General features: G+C 53.2%; 2 protein-coding genes across 2 annotated transcripts in view; both read right to left on the bottom strand.

The window, feature by feature from the left end:
- Window positions 1–562: 562 nt before the first annotated feature.
- Window positions 563–9,797, bottom strand: si:dkey-174i8.1 (arylsulfatase I). The gene is made up of 4 exons (XM_061227790.1): window positions 9,736–9,797; window positions 4,796–4,968; window positions 3,343–3,675; window positions 563–1,634 (listed from the first exon to the last, which is right to left on the bottom strand). Exons 1-4 carry the CDS (start codon window positions 9,790–9,792, stop codon window positions 563–565), a joined length of 1,635 nt encoding a protein of 544 aa, XP_061083774.1. The 5' UTR covers window positions 9,793–9,797.
- LOC133118086 (protein transport protein Sec24C-like) overlaps window positions 8,914–27,544 on the bottom strand; it is a 28,329-nt gene continuing 9,698 nt past the window's right edge. Inside the window, exons 10-26 of the mRNA XM_061227791.1 lie at window positions 24,417–24,528; window positions 24,041–24,168; window positions 21,877–22,015; window positions 21,447–21,562; window positions 21,200–21,324; window positions 19,796–19,987; window positions 19,467–19,560; window positions 18,984–19,100; window positions 18,368–18,538; window positions 17,840–17,936; window positions 17,493–17,638; window positions 17,222–17,360; window positions 16,874–16,992; window positions 16,178–16,357; window positions 15,245–15,436; window positions 14,621–14,710; window positions 8,914–13,243 (exon numbers count right to left, since the gene is read on the bottom strand). Of these exons, the coding sequence (XP_061083775.1) occupies window positions 13,103–13,243; window positions 14,621–14,710; window positions 15,245–15,436; window positions 16,178–16,357; window positions 16,874–16,992; window positions 17,222–17,360; window positions 17,493–17,638; window positions 17,840–17,936; window positions 18,368–18,538; window positions 18,984–19,100; window positions 19,467–19,560; window positions 19,796–19,987; window positions 21,200–21,324; window positions 21,447–21,562; window positions 21,877–22,015; window positions 24,041–24,168; window positions 24,417–24,528 (2,298 nt within the window). The 3' untranslated portion in view covers window positions 8,914–13,102. The remainder of the gene's footprint in view (window positions 13,244–14,620; window positions 14,711–15,244; window positions 15,437–16,177; window positions 16,358–16,873; window positions 16,993–17,221; window positions 17,361–17,492; window positions 17,639–17,839; window positions 17,937–18,367; window positions 18,539–18,983; window positions 19,101–19,466; window positions 19,561–19,795; window positions 19,988–21,199; window positions 21,325–21,446; window positions 21,563–21,876; window positions 22,016–24,040; window positions 24,169–24,416; window positions 24,529–27,544) is intronic.

A 27,544-nucleotide genomic window follows, 5' to 3' on the forward strand; every position in this document is an offset into this window, starting at 1 on the left:
GGTGTGTGTATGTGACTGGGAGAGGAGGTGGGGAGGTGTGTGTGTATGTGAAGGGAGAGGAGGAGGAGTGTGCGTATATGAAGGGAGAGGAGGTATGGTGTGTGTATGTGAAGGGAGAGGAGGAGGAGTGTGCGTATATGTCACAGGAGAGGAGGTGGGGTGTGTGTATGTAAGGGGAGGGGGAGAGGAGGAGTGACAGGGTGCTAACAGAGTGTGTGTGTTTTAGGCTTAGCCTGGGGGGAGGTCAGACAGAGCAGCTCACCAGAGAAACAACAAAAAACTGCTTCCTTCTGGGGCTCTGATGTCACTGCGAGCGTCTGTAGAAGATGTATGAGGGGTGCGCACACAAACACAAACACGACCGTGTGTCCATTTGGAACACATCACACGAGAGGAAGCGATCAGCACAGCACACACCATGTCACCATCTCCTCCTTCCTTACAGTACATCAGAGAGACGTTCTCTCTCACTCACAAATGCTACAGACCTTTGACCTCTACTTATGAGTGACCTCTGACCTCCCCTCCCCTCTCCTCTCCTCTCCTCTGCTCGCCCGGCCGGCTAAAAGTAGGTGGCGGCTCTCTGTAGCCGCGCCCCCACCTTCCTGAAGAGGGCGCGCAGCTTACACACCTTACAGCTCCGCCCCCGGCCGCGCCTCTTCCCCCGCGCCCGCGCCCTCCCGCTCCGGCCCAACCAGGGGCCCCACACGCCCCCGTGCAGCCGCGGGTCGGCCAGCGGGTCGTCGGCGGGGTTCTGGGGGGGAATGGCGGTCTGGTTGTAGTGGGCGAGGCGGAGCAGCAGGGCCCTGACCACCTGGGGCCGGCTCTCGGCCAGGTCCCTCCTCTCGTACGGGTCGGCCGTGACGTTGAACAGCCACACGGACTTCCTCCCCTGGGCCCCGCTCTTCTCCAGGCCCTCCTGGCGCGCGGGGCCCCCCGGCTGGGTCTGCGGGGGCACCCAGTCCCCGTCCCCCACCCGGCCCGTCAGCAGCTTCCAGTCCCCGGCCCGGATGGCCGCCCGCACGCCCGTGTCCCACACCCCCAGCCCGGCGCTCACGGCCCTGGTCCCGGCCCGGCCCGGGCGGCGCGAAACCGGGTCGATGTTGAAGAGGATTTCGGAGCGGGGCGAGGGCAGCCCCTCGCTCACCGCCCTCCACACGTTGTGCCCATCCAACCCAGGGCCCAGGGCCTTTTTGGGCACCCCGGCCAGGGACAGCAGGGTGGGGTACCAGTCAGAGACGTGGATCAGGGCCCTGCTGACCGCGCCCGTCCTCTTGAGCAGGGGGCTGTGCACGAAGCCCACCGCCCGCACCCCGCCCTCCCAGTAGGTGCCCTTGCCCCCGCGCAGGGGCCAGTTGCAGCCCCCGGACAGGGGCTGGCCCCCGTTGTCGGAGGAGTACACCAGCACGGAGCGGCGGTACAGGTCGCGGTCGTGGAGGGCCTGCACCACCTCCCCCACCGCCTCGTCCACGCAGCTCAGCATGGCCGCGTAGTGCCGCCGCGCCCGGTTGCCCAGGGAACCGTAGCGCCGCAGGAAGCGGGCGGGGGCCTGCAGGGGCGTATGGACCGCCTGGAGAGCCAGGTACAGGAAGAGGGGCTTCTTACGGTCGTGGGCCCTCAGGATCTGCTTCACCCTGGGGATGCATGCACAGACAGACACACAGACACACAGACAGACAGGCAGACAGGCAGACAGTAAGCCAGTCAGAAAGACAGACACAGACACACCCCCATATACACACATGAGCATAGACATACAGAAATACAGGCAAATATGCACCGGCACACACACACACACACACACACACACACAGACAGACAGACAGACAGACAGACAGTTAGCCAGTAAGCCAGTCAGACAGACAGACAGACAGACAGACAGACAGACAAACAGACACAGACACACACCCATATATACACACAAGCATAGACATATAGAAATCTAGGCAAATATGCACCAGTACACGCACGCGCACACGCACACGGAATCATTTTCAGTCATCTTCAGTGACATGGGCGTGGAGTGCATGGTGCTCTCAGCACAAACGACACAGCACTCACATTAACCGCATTTGCTTAAGCACGTCTCCGTCATCATGGTCTGTGAAGAAGACGGCTTCCCGAGGCGCGCGCGGGGGGGGGGAAGGCCGAGGTCGGAGCGAGGGCGTCGGTGAGCCTCCCCGCGCGGGCGGGTAAATGAGCAGGAGCTGTGGCAGCTGTGAGGAGCGCGGGCGTCGCTGTCGCGCTCGATGATGTCGGCCGCGGGCGTGTCTGTGACGCGGGGCGGTCAGTGCGCTCGGGGGAGACGAGAGAGGAGCTGACGGCTCACCCCCCCATCATCCCCTCCCCCCGGGGAGGGGCGCGTTAAAAGGACAGCGCTGACCCACGGAAATTCAGCCGTCCGCCAAAGGACCACGCCAAAAACGTCTATATCGACTCGCCCGGTGGGAGCTCCTTCTTTTGAGCGTCAACAATCAGGACTTTGTGCCAGCCGTCGTTCCCAAGTTCAACAAAGCATCCCATGGCTTCGCTTCGGTGGCAAAAATGGTTTCTGAGATTTATAACCATGTTGCTGGTTAAATGGATGTTTTACTCCAAAAACGAATGTTATTCATTTATTTTTGTTATGTTGACAAATGAAAACCCCCCTCTTGGCACAGACAACCTCTCCTCCTCATGTGATGTCAGTCAGCATGTGTCATTAGACCTCCTGCTCAAGGGGCAGGTCTTACCTGTGTGTGTAGAGCTCAGTGGAGCAGCTCTTGGGTCTTACCTGTGTGTGTAGAGCTCAGTGGAGTGGTTCTGGGTCTTACCTGTGTGTGTAGAACTCAGTGGAGTGGTTCTGGGTCTTACCTGTGTGCGTAGAGCTCAGTGGAGCGGTTCCTGGGTCTTACCTGTGTGTGTAGAGCTCAGTGGAGCAGCTCTTGGGTCTTACCTGTGTGTGTAGAGCTCAGTGGAGCAGCTCTTGGGTCTTACCTGTGTGTGTAGAGCTCAGTGGAGCAGCTCTTGGGTCTTACCTGTGTGTGTAGAGCTCAGTGGAGCAGCTCTTGGGTCTTACCTGTGTGTGTAGAGCTCAGTGGAGTGGTTCTGGGTCTTACCTGTGTGTGTAGAGCTCAGTGGAGCAGCTCTTGGTTCTTACCTGTGTGTGTAGAGCTCAGTGGAGCAGCTCTTGGGTCTTACCTCTGTGGGTAGAGCTCAGTGGAGTAGTTACGGGTCTTACCTGTGTGTGTAGAGCTCAGTGGAGTAGTTATGGGTCTTACCTGTGTGTGTAGAGCTCAGTGGAGCAGCTCTTGGGTCTTACCTGTGTGTGTAGAGCTCAGTGGAGCAGCTCTTGGGTCTTACCTGTGTGTGTAGAGCTCAGTGGAGTAGTTCCCGCGGAGCTCCCAGGCGGGGCGCTCGCCGTCGTGCAGGTCGAAGCCGCAGGTGTCGGCCCCGTCGCAGTGGCGGAAGCTGTAGTGGTCGGCGCTGCCCGTCAGCGAGCCCAGGAAGGACTGGAAGCCGCGGCTGGTGGGCAGGCAGCCGCGGCGGGAGAAGCCCAGGTGCCACTTCCCCACCATGTGCGTGCGGTACCCCGCCTGCCTCAGCCGCTCGGCCAGGGTGGGCACGTCCGGGGGCAGGCAGAGGGGCTGCCGGGGCCGGATGATGGAGTGCTGGAGCCCCGTGTGGATCTGGTACCTGGGACAGGAGCGGGGAGGAGGGGAGGGGAGAATCCGGGTGAATGTGGAAGTTTGCAATGGAGGCAAGGTTTACGTCAGATTATACTGATGGCATTTGGCAGACGCTCTCACAAAGTGCAAGGTGCATACTCATAACCAGGGATAAGTTTAGGCCTTTTATTAGACTGTGAATATATTTTCAGCACAACCGTTACAGCACGTCTTGCAGAATGTTATATTCCATTACATAAAATAAAACCGATCAATTCAATCAATCAATCAATCAATCAATCTATCAGTCAGTCAATTGTAGAAGAATGTTATAACCAGGATATGCCTTGATCTTACACAATCTGTCACTAAGCCAACCAGTCAATAAATCACTAAATATCCACAGCTTCCCACTAACTGGAGTAGGAAACTACAGTCAATACCAGGGAGGAAGCAAGTCTAGCCCCATGTCAACCCCATGTTAGCTTTCCACGTGAAGTACAGAAATGCCCTCTGTGTGCACCTGCACGCACTCGTTTTGCTTTCAAACCTCCGCGTGATCGCATGCGTTCACACAGCAGCGGTGGACTGGATTTACAGTCTACCTCCCATGCCAGGAACCGGCAGCATTCCACCGTGTGAAACCATGGCTGCAGTGTTTTGCGCAAGTATGCGTGGAGCTTGGGCCTCGCTCAAAACAGAGCGACAGAAGTCACGCAGGTTGTGCCGCGATGCGTTCGGATTCTTACGCGTGCGAACACGTCACGCTTGTCAAAGTCATAAATCACGCGAGCCAAATTAGACACGGCGTTGCGATATCGTAAAGATCCTGGCACACTTACAAGAATACGAGCAGGTGGGCCAAGACACGTTAAAATCCTGGCTGAGCAGGAAACATACCAGCTGGGTGGCAATGCTAATCCAGTGGGCCCCAGAAAACAGGGGTGCCATGAACATATATTCTAAGTACACATACTGTGCATATTATCCGGATACACACAGTATGTTTATACATACTGTACATCTGGGCTACTCAACCCCAGGTCCTGAGGGCCACAGGGAGGGGTGGAGGAGAGGAGAGGAGAGGAGAGGAGAAGAGAGGAGGGAGAGGAGGAAAGGAAGAGAGGAGAGGAGGGAAAGGGACTCACCGGCCGGTCATCAGCTGGCTGCGGGAGGGGGAGCAGATGGGCTGGACGTAGTAGTTCTCCAGCTTCACCCCTCTGCGGGCCAGCCGGTCCAGGACGGGCGTGCGGATCTGGGACCCGTGGTAGCCCACGTCGTTGTAGCCCTGGTCGTCCACCATGATGAAGATGAGGTGCGGCTGACGGCCGGACCCCGGGGGTTCTGGGCCCGGGCTTTTCGGAGCTCGACCCGCACGCGCCTGGGACAGCCAGCCCAGAGCCGCCAGGCAGAGCAGCGGAGAGGGGCTCAGCCAGGACCCCTTCATGGTCGTCCAGCTAGCCGCCTGACCCGCTCTGTGTCTTCCAACGGCTGCCTCTGCACCCGCCTCACCCGCCTCACCGTCTCCCCAGAGCCGACGCCTCAGACTTCCCGCGCCGCCACACGTGTCACTTCCTGCCCGGCCAGGTCCCGGCGCGCCCTGTCGTCTGTCGGGGAGTCGTCCCTCTCCTCGGCGCCGTGGCGACAGGCTGCGTCTCCGTCTGACTGGCTCCTGCAGCCTCTGGCCAGGCGGGGGGGGCGGAGCCACGCTCTTCCGTTCGCAGCCTGCCGTGACATTCCTGCGCCGCCCGGCGTCACAACCCCAGCGGACTCAGCGGAGCCGGAGGACGGGCGCAGGGGCGGGCCGGACCGGACCCCGTGTTTACCCAGCGAGCCTCGGTGTGCTCACCGCTGTTTAACCAGGTGGGCCAGCGGAAAACTCTGTTCTCACCAACGACCTGAGGATTCAACGTGAAGGATTGTGTAGCAAATCAGATACAGGGGGAGATTAGGTGACCAGATATGGATAGAGCTATAGCTTAATAGGAATTTAACTGGCACTCCGTGGCACTCGAACAGTACCATGGGGTCTTTAACCCCTTAAAGTGTAAGATCACAAATATGCGATCAGAATGTTCTTCCCCGATGTAACCGTCAGTGCTGGGGATGGAAAACAGTGAAGTTCCAGAACACCGACTTAGAATTTTGAAGAAAAAGAAAAAGAACATTCCAAGAAATCTGCTCTTCAAAGGGTCAATGACCTCGTGAGTTAGGCTGCATGTGTGTACGTGCGTGTGTGTGTGTATTCACTCTGGGCCCGAGGGCAGGTGGGAGTGGTCCACTCACGTGGCTCCGAGCAGGAACTCTGGGACACCAGTGCACTAAGCTATCCTCTAAAATATTTGCACGAAGTCACAGAGCCAGTTACCATGGTAACAATACACACCAGCTAGCCCTGTAGAGCACGTTGCTGTTCCGCGCAGTTCTGCAACGTGGGTCTTTTTCTTTTTTTTTTGTTCTCTCTCTCTCTCGACACACTGCATTCATCTATTATGTTCAAGACATCACGTAGCTACTGAGCACGCCTCTCCAGGAAACGCAAGGCACTCAGAGACGGCGCGTATATCGGAGGAATCAGCGCCAGGGGACAGGGCCGCATGAGGCCTGCCATTAAATCAGACGAGGCCGTAACGTCGAGGGGGGAGTCACGGAAAACAGCGTGAGCAGAATTAATGTCCTAAATCAAAACGTAGTCTTTCCCGATGATCGCGGAAATCATTCTTGTTTGAAAACAACGGACCCAGGGAGGCGACTGTGGGGAAGGAAGGCTGGAGATTATATTAAATTAAATTAAATTATTGGCATTTTGGCAGAGGCTCTTATCCAGAGCGACGTACAGTTGATGAGACTAAGCAGGAGACAATCCTCCCCTGGAGCAATGCAGGGTTAAGGGCCTTGCTCAAGGGCCCAACGGCTGCGCGGATCTTATTGTGGCTACACCGGGATTAGAACCACCGACCTTGCGTGTCATTTACTTTAACCACTACGCTACAGGCCGCCCCTAGATCAGACGGGGGGTAGAGCAGAGAAGCTTTACTTTACTGAGCTTTGTCTAGTGCATTGGAGCACAGGAAAATACTTCTGCTCCTCCTGATCGGCTCAACTGCACCAGGCAAGATCAATCAAGCACAGAAAAGCATTTGAATCCAAAACAATTGCGTATTTGAGCCAGGTCCGGTTCTTGTGGGAGAGAGAGGGACTGCCACCCCATCCCCCTCTCTCCTCACCACACTGAAGAGCTAGTTGAGCTTGACAATGCCTGCAGCAACCAACTCTATAGCAACACGGCTAAAGAAAAGAGGCAAACAAACAAAACCCATTTCACTTACAATACTCTAAACCTGAAGGACGGGTGGGTGGGTGTGTCTGTGCGCATATGTATAACAGGCATGGGTCTAATGCCTAATTGTTTTGGATTCAAATACAGAGGGCTGGGTATGCACGTTTTTGCATTTCATAGGTTCCAATACACCAGACAAGCTCGGTAAAGCACCGGAAAGTATTTGAATCTAAAACATTACATTACATTAGTGGCATTCGGCAGACGCTCTCATCCAGAGCGACGTACAGCTGATTAAACTAAGCAGGAGATAATCCTTCCCTGGAGCAATGCAGGGTTAAGGGCCTTGCTCAAGGGCCCAACGGCTGTGCGGATCTTATTGCGGCTACACCAGGGATCGAACCACTCCGTAAAGTACCTTAAGCACTACACTACAGGCCACCCAATTACATATTTGACCCAGGTCAGATGTATATGTATATATGTGTTTGTGTAGATGCACTGTTACACATATACATGCACGGGAAGACAGGGAAAGGGAGTTGGTGAGGAGCGCCTCAGGAACTTTGAAGAGACGGGATGTAAATGCACTGTCGGCGGCACCCGGTGGTCAGAACGGGTACTGCAGCAACAGCCACTGCGAAATACTGCAGGGGTCACAACGGGAGTCAGAACAACAAGCGCTGATGCCGAACAGAACAGTGCATTATGGGAATAACAAACCACAGGGGCCGGCAGGCCATGCAAGTCCTTCTATTTTGAAACGGTTTGTACGCGTTTTTCAACCAGCCCACCGCAAATAAGTGGTATTACAAGGAAATGGCTCTGCCCCAATATCAGCACCGTAACAAGAAAATAAAAAATAAAAAAAAGTACTTAAGAGAAATTTGGATGAAAGCAGTCAGAAGCGGTCAATGCTCAGCAAAGTTGTTTTGTCAGTGAAAAGGAACAAGGCCCTGGGTTTCTATTCACTCTCCAGAGAGCAGACTGCGGTTCTCATACAGGGGCAGGTATACCTGTGTGGAATGCGCTGCTCCCAGCCCAGTGAAAGCCCACACTGAGCTCTGAGCAGAACGGGTACGGCCGTGTGGAACAAGAACACAGTCACCCGAGCGTGATCACAGCATGACAAACATGCAGAGAAAGATCCAGCCTGAACTGACCAGGGGGGCTTAGCCACTGCAACACGTGCTGAAACACACACACGCACTCATACACTCATACACACACAGACACACTCATACACACGCACTCATACACACGCACACACACTCATACACACGCACTCATACACACGCACACACACTCATACACACGCACTCATAGACACGCACTCATACACACGCACACACTCATACACACGCACTCATACACACGCACACACACTCATACACACGCACTCATACACACGCACACACAGACACGCACTCATACACACACACACACACAGACATGCACTCATACACACACACACACACACACACACACAGACAAGACAGACATGCACACACAGACACACACACACACGCACTCATACACACACACTCATACACAGGCAGACAGACATGCATGCACTCTCTCACACACTCTCTCACACACACACACACACACACATACACAGATATACACACACAGACATACACACACAGACATACACACACAGACATACACACACAGACATACACACACAGACATCTCAACAAAGCAGCCACAGAAGCAGTGGTAAGGAGTTAATCTCGGATGTCCCAGGCCTCTCCCTACCTCCACACTGGAGACAGGGGGTCTGCCGCTCTCCTCATCCCTGCCAAGAGCTCCTGCTGGGGGGGAGGGGGTGACACAAACCTGGCTCTGAGCTCCAGTAACACTGCGATCCCAACCAGGAAACATTCCTGCTCTTCTCAAAGATAACCAGGACCGCAGCCTCATTTGCAGGCCACAGATACAGGCAAAGCACACCAGAGTAAGGATGAAATCACCCACAGTACATAAAGGATAAACAATATGATTTATTTGCATATTAAAAAGGTACAACCAAAAACAAACCAAAAAAAAGGGGGGGGGGAAAAAAACAGGTTTTTAAAAAAATCAGTAGCATATAAACAATTTGGAAACTGTGACATTTTATTTGCTTCCAGAGGAACTCATTTAAGTGGATTTAAGATGGGTCAGACCAGCATAATGAAGTAGTGATCATTCACACAGAATCAGTGGGGGGGGAAAGAAATTAAATAATTACACACATGACCCCGTTTCTCTGTGGACACGCCAGAACGCCAGGCGGCCATGTTCCAGCGCGGGATAGGCTGACCAGGCGGGCGCTAGCAGACGAGGTCGCGGGCACACGCTACAGTGCCGAGGCTGAGTGGAGCGGGGGGATGGTGTGAGAGAGAAAGGTGGGGGAAAAAAAAGAAAGCAAAAAAAAAGAACAAGTATCCTACATTAGGCTAACCTGAAAGCCTTGCTCTGAGGAGAACAGCCCTTTTAAGGCAATGGGGAGGGGAGGGGAGGGCAAAGCGAGGAGTGACGTATTCCCTGTCCACACCACCGTGCCAACACGGAGAATCTGAGCACCTCACATACAGCATCCAGGTCAGGCAGGGCTACAGCAACCCCAACCCCAACCACAACAGTGTGTGTGTGTGTGTGTGTGTGTGTGTGTGTGTGTTGGGAGGGAGGGAGGGAGGGGAGGGTGGAGCGAGAACAAGAACAGAACAGTAGTATTGCTCGTGCATCAGCCCACATTCCTGGTGCGGACCCCAGCTGGCTGAGAGGTAGCTCTCTGTTGCTGAAAGAGCAGACTGTAAGAGCAGGGCGTGGGACGCTGGGAGCTCTGCCACCACACGGGGGCCCGGAGCTGAACGGCATCGAGCAGAGACCCCTTCTCGACACGACACGGGCGGGGTCACACGGCCCAATCAACCAATCAGGCGCAACCACACAGAGTGGAACTAGAGAGGCCCAGCTACACCTGCGGAAACCTCTCAAGCGGAGCCTTAGCCTAGGCAACCACGGGAACGTGTTTCAGGAAGGGCAGCCAGACGGGTGAGGAACGTGGGAGAGAGGATTCTCCTGCAGCAGCAGCAGACGCCCTGCCCCAGCTCTCCTTGCTGGTTCTCCAGTTCACAAAGCCAGTTATTGCAGCCGTCACAGAAATGCTCTGAACCAGCCGTGGGTTAGCGTTAGCACTACCGCTAACACCGCACCAAACACGCACACGCAGACCAAGCCCAATAACCCACATCTACGCGCCAGTGATACGTCATCTCCCAACATGCACCTGGCCTCAAGTGTCACCGAAGGGGCGTTCCTGGAACCCTGATCAGGATCTGGACCTTCTCCTGCTCACAAACGAGGAAGGCCAACGTTCCACCCGCTCGGCTGTCAGCGTTGCCACGGTGCTGGGACTGACCCAATCAGAGGGGCACAGGGGGGGGGGGGGGGGGGTTTCGAGCCCCTCGGGCTCACTAGTGAGGGGTGAATTGGGCAGCCTTGCCGTCAGCCAGTCCACACGGTTAAACAGCAGTGCTTCATTCAGAGCCAGAGACGGGCAGGTCAGGCTGCGGTTCATTTATGAGGGCGCTCTTCCACGAGTGACTCACTTCGATCCGGGGAGGTTTTACCGACGCGAACGGAAGCCGGCCGCCAAAAGCACAACATCCCGCTAGCACTAATGCACCATTAATCTAATGGACTGTGCGGGGGGGGGTTAGCGTTTTAATTTCACTGAAACACCAGCGTATTAGCCATTTTTCATACACCAGGAATGCACGCTTCTTAATTGAAGAAGGAAAAAAAAACCAGAGTAAGCACTCTGGAATTTCTCCCGTTTTCAGATGAATCTTTCTTAGCCTGTTCGGTTTGCTCAGACAAAAAAAATAAAAGTTATTACTTCAAGAGCATCTGGTAGCCATTAGCAGCGGGCAGAGGCGGCGTTGCTGTTCTGTTCATTTGCAGTCCAAACGATCACAGAAACCAAATAAAGATTACATTCCAACATCGACAGTGCGGCCACTGTAACACAAAAGGTCAGAGGTGGAGGAAGGGAAGTGCTAATGAAGCCAGTGTTAAAAACTATTCCCAGAACTAAAGAAAAGCAATCAGTGTAAAATGGTTTGTAAAATCCCCGTTTGGGTCACTGGGCGTGAGACGTGCTGAACTCTCGGGTTTGTTGATCTTGGGTGGGAATTCACTGGGATCGGGATCGGGATCTCTGCTCGTGGGATCAGTCCCTCGTCCCCGGAAAAGTCTCCTCCGACAACGGCTACGAGTCCAGTGCCGAGCCGAACCGAACCGGGCCAAACCCAGCCGGGCCAAACCCAGCCGGGCCAGTGAACTTTCACTCACCCGCCCCACAGCACCTCAGGAGAGGATGGAAGGCCAAAATTCACATTTAGCAGAAAAAATATATAAACTTATATGAAGATTTAGTAATTATCTGAATTATTGTAGGAGGCACCTCACCACATCTACCCAGCCCCCTATAAACACACCTTCCCCTTCTTTCAATCAAAAAACAAAACAAAACAAAACAGAAAACAGACCCTTTACATGTTATGTACACAGAGGAGAAAATACACTTTAAATCATCCCATTTCATTTACAGGAAAAAAAAAAGAATTTTAAATAAAAAAATCACTGGAGCGACAGACATCGGGTTCAGAGCTGAGGACATGATTGAAGAAGCGTGAAGAAAAATAAAACAAAATAAAATAAAGACAATCAGGCTCTGCCACCACAAAGCCATTATTAAACACACTATGAAAATACACATTTCTTTCATGATTAATATTATGTTGTTATAGTTACCGTAGTCATTACCACTTTTAACATTAAGAGAATCCGATCTGCACTCTGTCACTCATGCAGTCTCTTCACAGCGGCTAGTTTGGTTACTTCTCTTTCGAGACCTCCTCGACAAACCACGTCCGACTACGAGAAGCTGCTCCCCACCGAAAACACAGCTGGTACCTTCCCCTCTATGGTCTGCACACTGACCCCGTCTGCCCGCCACCAAGAGGGCGTCACATCACATGTGACCACCCTCCACTGTGGCTGTGACCGTGGAGCTCTAGCTGGACAGAGTTATACAGTCAGGGGCCCCTGGGTCTGCTCACGTACCCCACCCAGTGGACAGGCAGGAGGTCCACACCCCACCCAGTGGACAGGCAGGAAGTCTACACCCCACCCAGTGGACAGACAGGAAGTCCACACCCCACCCAGTGGACAGGCAGGAAGTCCACACCCCACCCAGTGGACAGGCAGGAGGTCTCCACCCCACCCAGTGGACAGACAGGGGGCGACTTTGGGGGGCCTCTGTCCGCCAACCTCAGCATTCCGGAAGGTTCCTCCCCGGACGGGCTGATGCATAGATTTTAATTTAGCGTTTTTTTTTTGTTTTTGTTTTGTTTTTTGTCCTCCCGGAATGCTGAGGACGCCCGTGTCGTCTGACGGCAGAAACACGGTGCAGTGTAAACTTCACCCCCAAGCTCGGCTCTCATCGCCTCTGCTGCCAAGGGATAACAGCCCCATCTCTCCCACATTATCAAAATAAAAACAAAGCCCAAACACAGACGACTATGGGATGGGGGAAAAACAACGTGGCGGGACGAGAAAGACTTGCACAGAGAGCGCGCCAGAGAGAGAGAGAGAAAGAGCGCAAGAGACCACTAGAGCAGAATATATAAAAATAAATCTCCGCATGTAAAACCAAGATTTCTTATTCTCTTTAAATACATCTTAGTTTTTAGACTGGTTAATCAATTTCACTTCTCACTCAGCCCGGGTTTGCTTCTCAAGTACAAATCCCAGCATTCCTTGTTCTGCATTCCCCGCCCCAAGACTAGAGGCCTTTCAGTGCCACAGTTTCTGACGGACAGGAAAAAACCCGACCAATCAGAGTGGAGGTTTCACAGACGGACGCACGCGGGCTCACCCCCCCACAGCCCCATGGGAAATGAGCCCGGGCCCAGAGGAACTACGACAGTGCAATCAGGAGCCCACCAATCATAACACTATAGTCTTCATTCGGTTTCAAGGAGACGATACGGGAGAGAGGGAGGTGAGAGTCAGGGAGTCAAAGGTCAATTGGTGTGGTTTACAGTATGAAATAAAAGATGGAGTCTGAGTTGAGGTGAGGGGGGGCCGGGGGGGCGGCAGGGGGCTGAACGACCCCCTCCTAGCTCAGCAGCTGACGGATCTCCTTGTGCATGTGACACAGGAAGTCCACGTACGACGCCCCGCCCTGGTTGCTCTTGTCCTCCACCAGATAGTGCCTGAAGATCAGCTCCAGCTTGTCTTCCTGCTTCACCACGATCAGCTGGAGGAGGGAGGGAGGGAGGGTCAGAGAGGCCTTTACACTGTACTCACACACACCCATCAACACTGCCCTCACACCCCCATCAACACTGCCCTCACACCCCCATCAACACTGTACACACACACCCCCATCAACACTGTACACACACACCCCCATCAACACTGTACACACACACCCCCATCAACACTGTACACACACACCCCCATCAACACTGTACACACACACAACCATCAACAGTGTACTCACACACACCCATCAACACTGTACACACACACCCCCATCAACACTGTACTCACACACCTCCATCAACACTGTACACACACCCCCATCAACACTGTACTCACACACCCCCATCAACACTGTACTCACACACCTCCATCAACACTGCCCTCACACACCCCCATCAACACTGTACTCACACACCCCCATCAACACTGCCCTCACACCCCCATCAACACTGCCCTCACACCCCCATCAACACTGCCCTCACACACCCCCATCAACACTGTACACACACACCCCCATCAACACTGTACACACACACCCCCATCAACACTGTACACACACACAACCATCAACACTGCCCTCACACACCCCCATCAACACTGCCCTCACACCCCCATCAACACTGTACACACACACCCCCATCAACACTGTACACACACACCCCCATCAACACTGTACACACACACCCCCATCAACACTGTACACACACACCCCCATCAACACTGTACACACACACAACCATCAACAGTGTACTCACACACACCCATCAACACTGTACACACACACCCCCATCAACACTGTACTCACACACCTCCATCAACACTGTACACACACCCCCATCAACACTGTACTCACACACCCCCATCAACACTGTACTCACACACCTCCATCAACACTGCCCTCACACACCCCCATCAACACTGTACTCACACACCCCCATCAACACTGCCCTCACACCCCCATCAACACTGCCCTCACACCCCCATCAACACTGCCCTCACACACCCCCATCAACACTGTACACACACACCCCCATCAACACTGTACACACACACCCCCATCAACACTGTACACACACACAACCATCAACACTGCCCTCACACACCCCCATCAACACTGCCCTCACACACCCCCATCAACACTGTACTCACACAGAGAGACAGAGAGAGAGACAGAGAGAGAGACAGAGAGAGACAGAGACAGAGACAGAGACAGAGACAGAGACAGAGACAAAGACAAAGACAAAGAGACAGAGACAGAGACAGAGACAGAGACAGAGACAGAGACAGAGACAGAGACAGAGACAGAGACAGAGACAGAGACAGAGACCACCGCAGGGTGGGGTTCAGGGGCTTGCACAGTGACCCTCACCTTCATGAACCGCGAGCGCTGGGCTCGGAAGGACTGGATGATTTCCCTCAGCCTCTTGGAGAAGGGATTATCCAGCTCCGGCAGGGCCGTCTGCAGGGAGAGGGAGGCCATGTCACCCGCCGTGTGTGAATAACAGCACCCCGGCCGAGAAGCCCACAGGAATCTTAAACACCACTGCGCCTGACGCGTGTGTGGGAATGCTGAAACGCTATACCGCTCAGCCTGTACGTCCGCAGGAAATTCAAACCTCCACGAACACCAAGGTATGTGCAGGAATCTGAGAACACTATACATAAATGTATGCCTGTTGGAATTTTTAATGCAGGACATTTAAACCACTGTGCTTGCTGATGCGTGCGTCGGAAAATAACGGACTGAAACAGCGGACTGATATGAAATTAAACGTCCCGTCAGAACTGCTTATGGGCTTCCACTATTATTTTATTAATCAAATAGGCCCTAGCCCTTATCTTTGCTGTACTGTTAGCAGTTGAAATTGTACTTCCCTCTAACTTATCCCTGGTTATGGGAGTGCACTTGGTTGTACGTCGCTCTGGATAAGAGTGTCTGCCAAATGGCATTAATGTAATGTAAAAATGAGAAAATGTATGAGGCGGGTCGTACCATGCTGGGGTCGACCTGTCCGAAGGCGGGGGTGCCGAAGATGTTCTGGAGCAGCTCCTGCTGCACGTTGGCCCCCACCCAGAGGAAGAGGTTGAGTCCGTTCTCCAGGAGGTAAACCCCGCCCTTAGACAAGCGCTCCTCTGAGTCCCGCACCGCTACAGGGAGAGCATCACTGTCCATGTCCAGCTTCTGCTGCAGGGGCCAATCACAAACGCTGTTACAATCAACTGACCAATCCATCAACCAAGCTTCTGCTGCAAGGACCAATCACAAACGCTGTTACAATCAACTGACCAATCCATCAACCAAGCTTCTGCTGCAGGGGCCAATCACAAACGCTGTTACAATCAACTGACCAATCCATCAACCAAGCTTCTGCTGCAAGGACCAATCACAAACGCTGTTACAATCAACTGACCAATCCATCAACCAAGCTTCTGCTGCAGGGACCAATCACAAACGCTGTTACAATCAACTGACCAATCGATCAACCAAGCTTCTGCTGCAGGGACCAATCACAAACGCTGTTACAATCAACTAACCAATCCATCAACCAAGCTTCTGCTGCAGGGACCAATCACAAACACTGTCACAATCAACTGACCAACACATGAATAAATAAAGCCACCAATCAAGCAACCAAGTTCCTGCTGTTACAATCAAGTCATACATCAGCTAATCAACTTTCCAACACATCAATCAATAAATCAATCATCGAAACAAGCATCAAATTAACCAATCATCTAATGACATTAGCAGATGGCCCAGCTGTAATCCACAGGGATGTAAATAATGGCAATCCCAGTCCCGTAGCAGCAATAACATTAACAGTCCCGGGGGATGAATTTGCCCAGGGCAAACTGGCCCTGTTTGTTCCCACTCTGCGGGTGCCCAGTGCACCAGAGGGAGCGCTGTAGGTGGCGGGTGACTCACCAGCGGCAGCAGGCGGGGGTAGAAGAAGACGTGGCTCTCGCACACGTCCATGCAGCTGAGGAGCTGGCGCAGGTAGGCGCGGTCGTCCAGCGAGGTGTCGGCGGCGGGCTGCAGCACGTCGCTCTTCAGCACGCAGTTCAGATACACAGGGAGCAGCTTCATGCACTCCGGCAGGATCAGCTGCAGGGACGGGCACAGGGCGGGGTGAGACTGCGCTCCAACACAGGGCAGTGAGACTGTGCTCGAACACAGGGAGGGGTGAGAATGCGCTCTAACACAGGGCAGGGTGAGACTGTGCTCTATAACACAGGGCAGGGTGAGACTGTGCTCTATAACACAGGGCAGGGTGAGACTGTGCTCTATAACACAGGGCAGGGTGAGACTGCTCTATAACACAGGGCAGGGTGAGACTGCTCTATAACACAGGGCAGAGTGAGACTGTGCTCTATAACACAGGGCAGGGTGAGACTGTACTCTATAACACAGGGCAGGGTGAGACTGCGCTCTACAGCACAGGCCATCCTGTGCACAACACACCCGGCACTTCTCTGGGAGAAGGAAGCAGCTTGAAACTATGCATCCCAGAAAGGGCGAGGCAGGGGGAATTCAGCTGGGGCAAACTAAACTGGGGGTATTTCACAAAGGACTACAGAGTTAGCTCTGTCGGTCTGTGCGGCTCAGGGAAACAGCCCTTACCTGTCCGGCTGAAGAGGGGCTGGCACAGTTCTTGCGGTAGCATGACAGGATCTGGGCGCACTGGTTGATCAGGCTGTCCCTCACCGTCTTCGTGGGGCTGTTCAGAACACTGCGGTACGCTGCGCGGGAGGAGGAGGAGGGGGAGGTTGAGGAAGAGGCAGAAGACTATTCTCCATCAGAACTGCACCTCTGTGAGCTCACACTGAGGGAGTCATCTCAGGAAATACACTGGAGTCCTGGTGCTCAGGCAGCAAGAGAAATAGGTAAATGACACAAACACCCCTCTCTGAGGGCGGAGAGGGCCCTGTTCTCTGGGCAGAAGGGCTGGGGCCCTGGGACGGGGCTCACCGGATTTGGTGAAGAAGTTGATGAGGGTGTCGGTCTCACAGTTGCGGTACAGGTCAGCCAGCTGGGTGCAGCAGTTCACCGCCAGGTTGTGAACCCGCAACCGCCTCTGACCGGTACAGCTGGTGTACAGCACCGCACACTGAGGAGAGAGAGAGACAAGGCGTATAGAGACAGAGACAGAGACAGAGACAGAGACAGAGACAGAGACAGAGACAGAGACAGAGACAGAGACACACACAGACACAGACACAGACACGGGACTCTGTCTCACCTGCATAAGGGCACCCGTCTCCTCGCTGAGCTTGTCGTCATGGCGGAACTCCACGGTTACGGTCTTATCGCAGTCCAGGCCGGCCAGCTCCACGTCCGTGGTGTTGCTCATGTAGAAAGAGCCGAAGAAGTCCGTCGCTCGGATCCCTGGGAAGGAGGAGGACGTGGGTTTGGATTAAGGACAGGGCACTGATAACGGCGTGATGTTTAAAAGCCCTTTCACAGGGCTACGTTCAGGCACCCCGCCCTGGGGCTACGTCCAGGCACCCTGCCCTGGGGCCGTTTGAGGAGGGTACAGCAGAGGGTCTACAGCACCCCCGTGTGGAGAGAGGTGAGAGTGTGGCTCACCTGTGCTGGTGCGGACCCTCATCACAGCGTCGAAGCCGATGTTCTTCTGCACGTCTCTGCGCAGGTCGTTCAGGAAGCGCTCGCTGTCCGAGGCGGCCTGAGGGAGGAGAGGGAGACACGTGACCGCCCGCCGTTAGGGCACCCAAACGGTGTGGGCCCAGGAAACATCCACCTCACACTCCTCACTCCTAATCACACACAGCAGGGACGCTTAATTCTGGCCCTCCCTCCGATCCTTCTAGGGCGGCCTATAGTGTAGTGGTTAAGGTAAATGACTGGGACAGGCAAGGTCGGTGGTTCTAATCACGGTGTAGGCCACAATAAGATCTGCACAGCCGTTGGGCCCTTGAGCAAGGCCCTTAACCCTGCATTGCTCCAGGGGAGGATTGTCTCCTGCTTAGTCTCATCAACTGTACGTCGCTCTGGATAAGAGCGTCTCCCAAATGCCAATAATGTAATAATGTAATCTAATGTAATGAGCGTGCATGTGTGTGTGTGTGTGTGTGGGTGTTGCGGGGACCTCCTCACCTGGAAGTAGGTGTACTTGTAGACGGAGCCCCCGGTGGAGACGGGCACTACGCCCAGCGTGGCCACGTCCAGGTACTGGTTAGGGAAGAGGAAGAGATCCACACAGCAGCCCTGACTCACGCACTCCTTGGCCAGGTTCCCGTAGAAACTGGTCTGGGGCTGGAACAGAGACTGGGGGGCACAGAGAAACCGGCTCAAAACCTTGCCTGTGCACGAGTGCTCATTTTGCATGCAAGTCTGTGTCCGTGTCCGTGTCCGTGTGTGTGTGTGTGTGTGTGTGCCTGCCCTGGTCTGTGCATATATGTGAGTGTGCCATAAAAGTGTCTCCAGATGAAGCAGGCAGGAAACGTTTCAGCAGAAAATTCAAGATGGTTTTCTCATCAGAAAGCATACATCTACCCGTGCCCCCGTACCGCAAAACAGGTGGACACGGCAGGCTGGGTGCACGCTATCCCCCCACCCCCCTCCCAACAGAGAAAGCAACCAGCGGCACCCTCCTGGGACTACTGCAGAACACATAAATCTCTGCTCTTGTGTAACAGACACAAATCTCCGATGTTCTGCAACAGACATAAATCAGTGGGGAAGCTCGCAGGGGACGTGTAGCGGTGCGTACCTTCTCCTTGTCCGTGCCGATGAGCTTTTTGTCCTCGCGGTTCTTCAGCTTCCCAGGAGCCTCGGCGATGGGCAGCGAGGAGTGGAAGATGAAGAGCTTCCCGGCGCAGTCCGCCGCCTGCGGAGGGGGGTGGGGGAGAGGGGGTGAAGGGTCAGGGGTCACCCTGGCTGATCAGGAGTCGCCTTCAAGCCTCTCCTGTCATTAGCCGTCTCTTACGAGATGACGTTTGTCATACGATCTGGCTTCATTGATGGTCGTTAATAGCTTATGAACTTCATCGCTCGTATATCAGGGCTAGCAGAAACGTGTCTAACAACAGCATTTAAAAGATGCCATTTACCTATAACGCTTCAGTTTAGCAATCTGTAAAACGGCTACTCGTTTCACCCAATGAGTGCATTACAGTAAAATGGTGATTCTTAGCAGTGTTGAAGGAATGGAGGTCATGTGATTTTGACAGAGCCGGAGAGAAAGTGGGCGCACCTTGAGGGCCTCCAGCCCGGCCTGGATGACGGGGCCGAACACGGTCTCCGTCTCGCGCGTGTCCGCAAACATCTCCGGGATCTGGTCCAGCAAGCTGCAGCCACAAACAGGAAAACGGGTCTCAACTCACTGAACATGTGAAAACTGACAAAATGTTTTAAGACTGCTTTTTTTCCCCTGGAATTTGAGCCAAAATGGTGGAGTCATACAAACGGCAACGAGCCAGTGAACCTTTCACCACTTGGCAGGTGAGAGACACCGCCGTCTCTCTGTTATATGCTGCTGGCCACGTACAAGTGACACTCCACCAAGACAGACAAACGCCTCACCTGTTGATGACGGCGCGAGACTCGTTGACGTTGACCAGGAAGCCGTCGAGCAGGGGCACGAACATGTCCGCCACGTCCGACACCACCATCATCTGCGGCTGGGCCAGCGAGCCCTTCACGTTGTAGAAGTGCAGCACCTTGTTGTAGGTGACGAAGCCCACTCTGACGTTGGAGTCTCCGTCCGGGCTCTCCCTGCGGACGCGCCGATAACGCCAGCCCTGATTAATGGAGCCCTGCCAGCCGGCCGCGCGCTACTCTGTGATGGATTACCCTGCCTTACCGACCTCTGAAGAATACAGCACCGAGGCCATTTATCACGCAGCGAGACAAAAGCAATCCAGCTTGATCTGGCCACCGCATTGGAAATTGAGTTCCCATCCGTTAACAAGCCATTAGCAAGGGCCTGTAAGAGGCAATTATTGTTTGCAAGGGTTTCACCGATATGCCCCACCTTCCGCAAAACATGCATTAATACCCCTAACCCGTAGTTACAGCAAATCGATATCTAGCTACACAGATGAAAGCCAGCGGTGAATGGATACATTTCCTCTTTGTGAGTGTCAACCCCAATTGAATGTTTTCCGAGAGAACTAAAACACAAATGCAGTACTGTAATTAGGCAAATTATAATGGGTATCAGTCATTTCCACAGGAAAACCCCAGGTGCCTTTTAAGATGAAGCAAAACAATCCTTCAACAGTACATGCTGACCAATGGCACTGGAAGCCAACATTCTCCAGACTTTTCATTTCTGCACCAGTAACCTTTGAGTGAAATTAAAGTACTGAAGTATTGAAGTATAAAACTGCAGCAGTAAACATTTTTTGAGCACTACTACTACTTAGTAATCAATACTAGTCGCAAATTACTTTTTTCTGTTAAGGGCTTAATGTGTCAGCCGATCAGCTAAAGAATGTGAGAAATTTCATAATGTCAGCATTATCTGACATTATGAAATATGCACTACCTGATAGAGAAATATGCATTTCACAGAGCATAAAATAAAGGGCACTAGGAACTGCAGGAAGTGAACTATTCAATGGTTTTCAAACTTCAACTTGGATTTAATTTTATTTATTTATGTTTGAGGAACGTTTTTCTACACAGGCAAGAGGCTAGTGGCATTGTGTCCCCAATCTGTAAACCCCATGTAGTGCTAATTTACAAGCCTGACCTCTGAACCTTTTGTTTTCTGTATGAGGTTTGTGTAGACCTGACCTTTGAACCTTGTGCGTCTGTATGAGGTTTGTGTTGACCTGACCTCTAAACTGTGGTTTCTGTAGGCCTGACCTTTAACCCCCCTGTGTTTCTGTATGTGGTTTGTGTAAACCTGACCTCTGAACCTTGTGGCTTCATATGAGGCTTTCTGTAGACCTGACCTCCAACACGCGCAGCTCTACGTACCTGGGCAGATAGTCCAATAGCGTCTTCAGCTCTTCACAGATGATGCTGACCAGGTTGCTCCTCACGGCGTTGTACGACACGTCGATCAGGAATATGTACGCCGGGGGCTGGGGCAACTTGTTGTTCTAGAACAGGGAGATGTGAAGGTAAAACGTACGCATTTTGGATATGTCAGTACTAACGGTAATGTAATGTAATGTTGGTAATGTTATGTTGAGTAATGTTAAGTGCCGCAGTGCGGCCGCACCTTGCAGTAGTCCACCGTGGCGCGGAACTCGTAGCTGCCCATGGAGAGCTCCGGCCGGTCGTAGCAGTCCACGCGCCGGCCCGTGTGGTCCAAGTGCTGGAAGTACTGCGGAGGGACTGGGGGAAGGGAGAGGGAGTTACCGCCATGTGTGTGGTTCACACACACACGTCACACACACTGACACACACTGACACACACACGTCACACACACGTCACACACACGTCACACACACGTCACACACACACGTCACACACACACGTCACACACACACGTCACACACACACGTCACACACACACGTCACACACACACGTCACACACACACGTCACAGACACGTCACAGAGACACTCTCACGCACACACACCTCACACACACTCTCACAGACACACTCACACACTCACACACTCACACACACCTCAGGCTCACTCACCTTCCGTCACGCAGCTGCAGAAGCCGCACTGGAAGCGGCGGCCGCCCTCGATGAACTGCATGTAGGGACACATGTAGGCTTTGCAGCGGTTGCAGCGGATGGGCCCGGTCTCCCCGTGGTCCACCACGTACGGGGGCGTCTGCGGGGGAGGAGGAGAGCGTCGGCATTGTGTGGGGAAAAAGCGGACCGGGCAAGACTGGCAAGGAGAACAACCAATCACAAACGGCTCACAGCTTTGGGGGACGGACCACTAAAGCTTGGGGTACAGGAAGGATCGAGCCCTTCCTTATTCTGTGTCCCATGGAGACGCACCATACATCCCCACATAGGGACGCTCACATAGATGACACGGCACACTGAGGTGAGACTTCACTCTCCCACTTAACTTCCATACTGCTCAACTGTACTGGGACAGGCTGTCACATGTCAATGCCTTTATCATGTGTGAACTGAGACACGCAGTACAACACCCTGACGTTAACACCGTGCTTTTAAAGACTGAACGCGCAAGCCGTGTTGATTACACGATGAACAGCGAATGGAGAGTGCTCTCTCCACTCATCGCCCACTCCAGGCACCAGGGGGCGCTGTAGCCCAGCAGCTGCTGTGTCTCTGACACGGCCCGGTAACTTTCCTCCACTGATTTATTCAGACAGCTGCAGTGCAGGCAACTGAAAAAGCACCTATGATTAGTAACACTAACACCCTGCGCCATTGAGAGGGAGGGAGGGTGGGAGGGTGTGTGTGTGTGTGTGTGTGTGTGTGTGTGTGTGTGTGTGAAGAGCTGGCAGGGCAGGTGAACTGCAGCAGCAGGACTGGGTCATGTGACGCAATGTAAAAGGCTGCCAGTAGATGGAGCCCTCACCCCCGCCCCCATCTCCTCAGCACTGATCCAGGATCAGCCAACGCAATTCCCGACATATCCCTGACTGCACAGAGGAACATGTAGAGTCTGATCAAGGGTCAGAGCGGAGGCGAGCGTTTTAAACACACAAATTAAGAAGAGGGAAAGTGTGAATAATCAGGACAAAGGTATACAGGCTGAAGTGGGGTGGGGTGTGGTGCTGAGCCCCAGGAGATCCCAGTCCCCCCAGCTCCAATCAGGGGAGGAATTAAGCCTCTAAAATTAGCCGCTGGACGGGCCCGACCGGTTCCTGAGGAAACAGCTGATGTCGCTCGTGGGAAAAACCAGGAGCGGCTCTGTAAACGGCCAGGCCACCGAGGGTGAGAAACGCAGCCCTCCGCTGTATGGACCGGGCAGGACAAAACCAGCGCGTTCATCACGGTCATTCTGACCACTGGCAAAGCTCACAGAAACGGCACCTATGGCTGATACAGTGCATGAGATTACTGCTCCAGTGATGCACACAGCGGGGGTGCCCAGGGGACTGAGGGTAAGCAGGTACAGAGAGCACGGCCGCTAGTCCGGCCTGTGTCATGCGCATGTATGACTGCAGCAGTAAAAAGGCTGCTAGATGAGGAAATGTCCAAAGCCGGAGTCTGACGGAGGGGAATGGCCGCTGGGTGCCCGTCTCCCTGAAATAAAACTGAAGGATAGCCTTCCACACCCCACTTAAAAATACATGAATATAAATATCAGCTCAGAGCAGAGGATGATCTGCCATGAAATGGAGCTCGAGACATTCATAAAACATACAACGGTTATCCCCTTTCATCGAGCTGTGTGTGTGTGTGTGTGTGTGTGTGTGTGTGTGTGTGTGTCCATGAATACATGAAAATCGGATTTCCATGTATTTCTAGGTTTTGAGTAGGTATGTATACACACGTCTGCGCATTCATTTCTGTACGAGGATGTGTATGCATGCAGGTGTGCCAGTGTCCCTCAATGCTGGCCAATTTATGAGCGTGCCTGTGCATGCGTGTGTGGGTGTGTGTGTGTGTGTGTGTGTGTGTGTGTGTGTGTGGGTGTGTGTGTGTGTGTGTGTGTGTGTGCCCGTGTGCATGCGCGCTTGTGTGAGTGTGTGTGTGTGTGTGAGCGTGCGTGCGTGTGTGTGCCTGTGTGCGCTTGCCAATACGCGTGTGCGCGTGTGTGTGTGTGTGTGTGTGCGTTTGTGTGCGCCTGTGTGTGTGTGTGTGTGTGTGTGTGTGTGTGTGTGTGTGTGAGTGAGTGTGTGTGCGTGTGTGTGTGCACTCCAGCCCTCACCTCGTCCGGCGGTAAGGAGGCCAGCGGTTTGATGACGGCCGCCAGGGGCACCTGGGACTGCTTGGCCATGTCGGAGGTGCAGGGCATGTTGTAGGCGGTGCAGCGGATGTAGCGGGGGCTGGCGTTCCCTGAGGAGAGAGGCAGGGCGAAGCACGTTACAACATCACAACCAACGAGAGTACTTCATAGGTTCCGATACCCTAGACAAGTTCAATAAAGCGCAGAAGTCTTTGAATCCAAAACAGTTACGTCTTTGACTCGGGTCTGGAGAAAACGGCATTGAGCCACATTAACACACAAAGGCGGTTATCATTACAAGGGAATGGTGTCAACAACCCCTCCCACCTCCCAGAGGGGAGCGCAGACAGCCCTTTACCTTGATCTTTGACCTGGAAGTCGGTGGTGACAAGGGGCGGAGCCTGACCTCTGACCCCGGTCGTGAACGGCTCGCTGCTCTTGTTGACTCGGTCATCCTCGATCACCTGAATCTGAAGACAAGAGAGCGAAGATGGCGAGGTTTCACCTGGTTTCATCGCCACTCTCAGACGCGAACGCATGCCAAAGACAACAGCCACCGCGGAAATCACGAAATCGCAAGTGCCAAGGGAACACCGAGTCTGATCTCACGCCAAAATTTGGAAAATAGCTTTTGGCAAGAGCAGAAATTTCTGATGCATAGGATTCACCACTTGTAAAACAGGAATTTCATTTCTATGGAAATCCAAACCAACAGACCAGGCTACATTTTACCTTGATGGCGTAATGAGTCTGTTCAAGACGACTACGCATAAATCTGATTACATTTGCATTATTGTGTTAATGTCAAAACAATTTGCCTGATGATCTGTAGGAAAGCGACAGTGGAAGTTATTCCTTAATTTCAGTTTTATCAGTGAAACATTAAAGCAATGAAAACAGATTTGGGTACAAAGACAGATTTAAAAAAACCTCCACATTCCGCAGTACTGGAGTATTTCCGAAACAAATATTCACAAATCGCTTCAACGGACACCCGTCAAACCATTCAAATCACGAAACAGTGCTTTGGAGACATCCGTGGAATTGTCCATTTTAATATACTACGGGCCGAGGTCAACTAAGGTGAAAGGCAGGGAATAAACTCGTACGCTCACGTTAAAAACGTTTCATGAACAGGCCTGAACGATGATATGAATCACTGAGCTCAGTCTGTTCGCTCAGCTGGCTGTCAGATGATTCAGGGAGCCCGTAATTCACGGCTGAACGATCGATCTGCCCGACAGCGGGGCTGATGGCGACCGTGTGTGTGTGCGTGCGTGCGTGCTTGTGTGTGTGTGTGCGCATATGCGCGCGTGTGTGTGTGCGTGTGTGTGTGTGCGTGCTTGCGTGTGTGTGCGAGTGCGAGTGTGTGTGTGCGTGTGTGTGTGTGCGTGCTTGCGTGTGTGTGCGTGTGTGTATGTGTGTGCGCGTGTGTGTGTGTGCGCGCGTGTGTGCGTGTGTGTGCGTGTGTGTGCGCATATGCGCGCGTGTGTGTGTGCGTGTGTGTGTGTGCGTGCTTGCGTGTGTGTGCGAGTGCGAGTGTGTGTGTGCGTGTGTGTGTGTGCGTGTGTGTGTGTGAGTGCGAGTGTGTGCGTGCGCGTGTGTGCGTGTGTGTGTGTGTGTGTGTGTGCGTGCGTGTGTGTGTATGTGTGTGCGTGTGTGTGCGTGTGTATGTGTGTGTGTGTGTGTGTGTGTATGTGTGTGTGTGTATGTGTGTGTGTGTATGTGTGTGCGTATGTGTGTGCGTATGTGTGTGCGTGTGTATGTGTGTGTGTATGTGTGTGCGTGTGTGTGTATGTGTGCGAGTGCGAGTGTGTGTGTGTGCGAGTGCGAGTGTGTGCAAGTGCGAGTGTGTGCGAGTGTGCGCGCGCGTGTGTATGTGTGTGCGTGTGTGCGCGCGTGTGTGTGTGTGTGTGCGTGCTCCGGGCATTGTGCTGCTCTGTACTCATGATGTCAGGGATCACTCCGGGAGGCGAGTCACCACGGTAGATCAGTTAATCCCGAGAGACAGAGCGGCCCGTGGGGGCAGCCCCTGGGGATCAGGCCCGCCGATCAAACCAAAGATCAGTCTTATTCTGAGGAGCTGAATCGGCGCAGAGATATTTACTCGCCGCGCGGTTAGCGCTGGGAACCTGAGCCCGGAGTATCGGGCTTCACGGGACTGAGCGGAGCTGCAGCCGGCGCTCCAGAGCTCCATTTGCATAAAGCCGCCTCAACGCCGGAGCGTTACCGCACACCTCCCCCCCCACACCCCCGCCCCCGCAGCCCCGCCCCGTCACTTTCCATGGGAACAATGATCACATCACCGCGCCTGGAGGTCACAGCATGCAAAGCATTTCACACGCCGGGAAATTATTCCACGGACGCCGTACAAGACGCAGCAGCCGAATATGAATATGCACAACCATGATAGCTGCCTGGTGGAGGGATCTGGTTCAGTTCTGGTTTTACCTGTGTTCAGCTAGCCTGGGTGCCAGTCCATCGGCTAACATTAGCCTATTGGGCTACACAAATTTAGCCCCCAGACTAAAATTTGCCTATTACGCTACACACATTCTCCCAGTCTCTATTCAAGAGTACAGGAAGCCAGTATTACAGTGAGAGTTTCCACCTGCCACAGCTGACTTCAGTGATGATTTTATACTTTAATACAGTCGCATACACCAGCAAACATTATCCTTGTTCTACCCGAAAACCTAGTCCGCAGACTGACACCTAGGCTAGAGCCCCCAAAATACAACTTACTGTCACTTAGCAGTGAGCATTAAACACTTTCTCCCCACTGGCAGTAAATCTCCCTTCTCATTTTGTCACCTTAACTAATCAGAGTAGTCACTCCGCCAGAGGCACTCCTGAGTGCTACCCTATATAATTGTGGGAATGACCCACTGTGTCTTTCCAGGACAAGACAATATGTCTGGCTAGCTCAGCTGAGCACATTGACAGTTTTGCCAGGGCCACTTAGTGTGAGTGTGGGACAGCACAACTAAACATAGCCCCTGTGGAGATCAGATACCTGTTCAATCTTACACAAACGCCACTCGAGAAGAGGGTTTAGATATTTCTGAAAAGTTCTGACTCATTTAATGCTCTCTCCACCGCGCATCCGATTCCAATTACTGTCCCTCCAAGCACCTCAAAAATGAAGCACTAGGTACTTATATATGTAACCACTAGAACTCATAATTTTACATTTTCCCCGAGAAGCAGAGATTGCGTGACTGCTCTTAAAAGCCATTTCACAACATTTTTGGCATGGATCACACAATTTGCACAAAAGGGGGCGGCCTTTTTAAAACCAAAGAGAATGGTAAGCTATTATTCCTAAAACTGATAAGTTCACACACACACACACACACACAATACGGCATTGTTTTGCAGACTAGTGCTGATAAACACACACGGTATAGGCAGGAGGGAGAACCAGGAAACCCCAACCCTTTCCCGAAAAGCGTCTCAGCGGAATGCTGCTGGGTGGAGGAGGGG

Source organism: Conger conger, chromosome 18, assembly GCF_963514075.1.
Source record: "Conger conger chromosome 18, fConCon1.1, whole genome shotgun sequence".
In the NCBI taxonomy this organism is placed as follows: domain Eukaryota; kingdom Metazoa; phylum Chordata; class Actinopteri; order Anguilliformes; family Congridae; genus Conger; species Conger conger.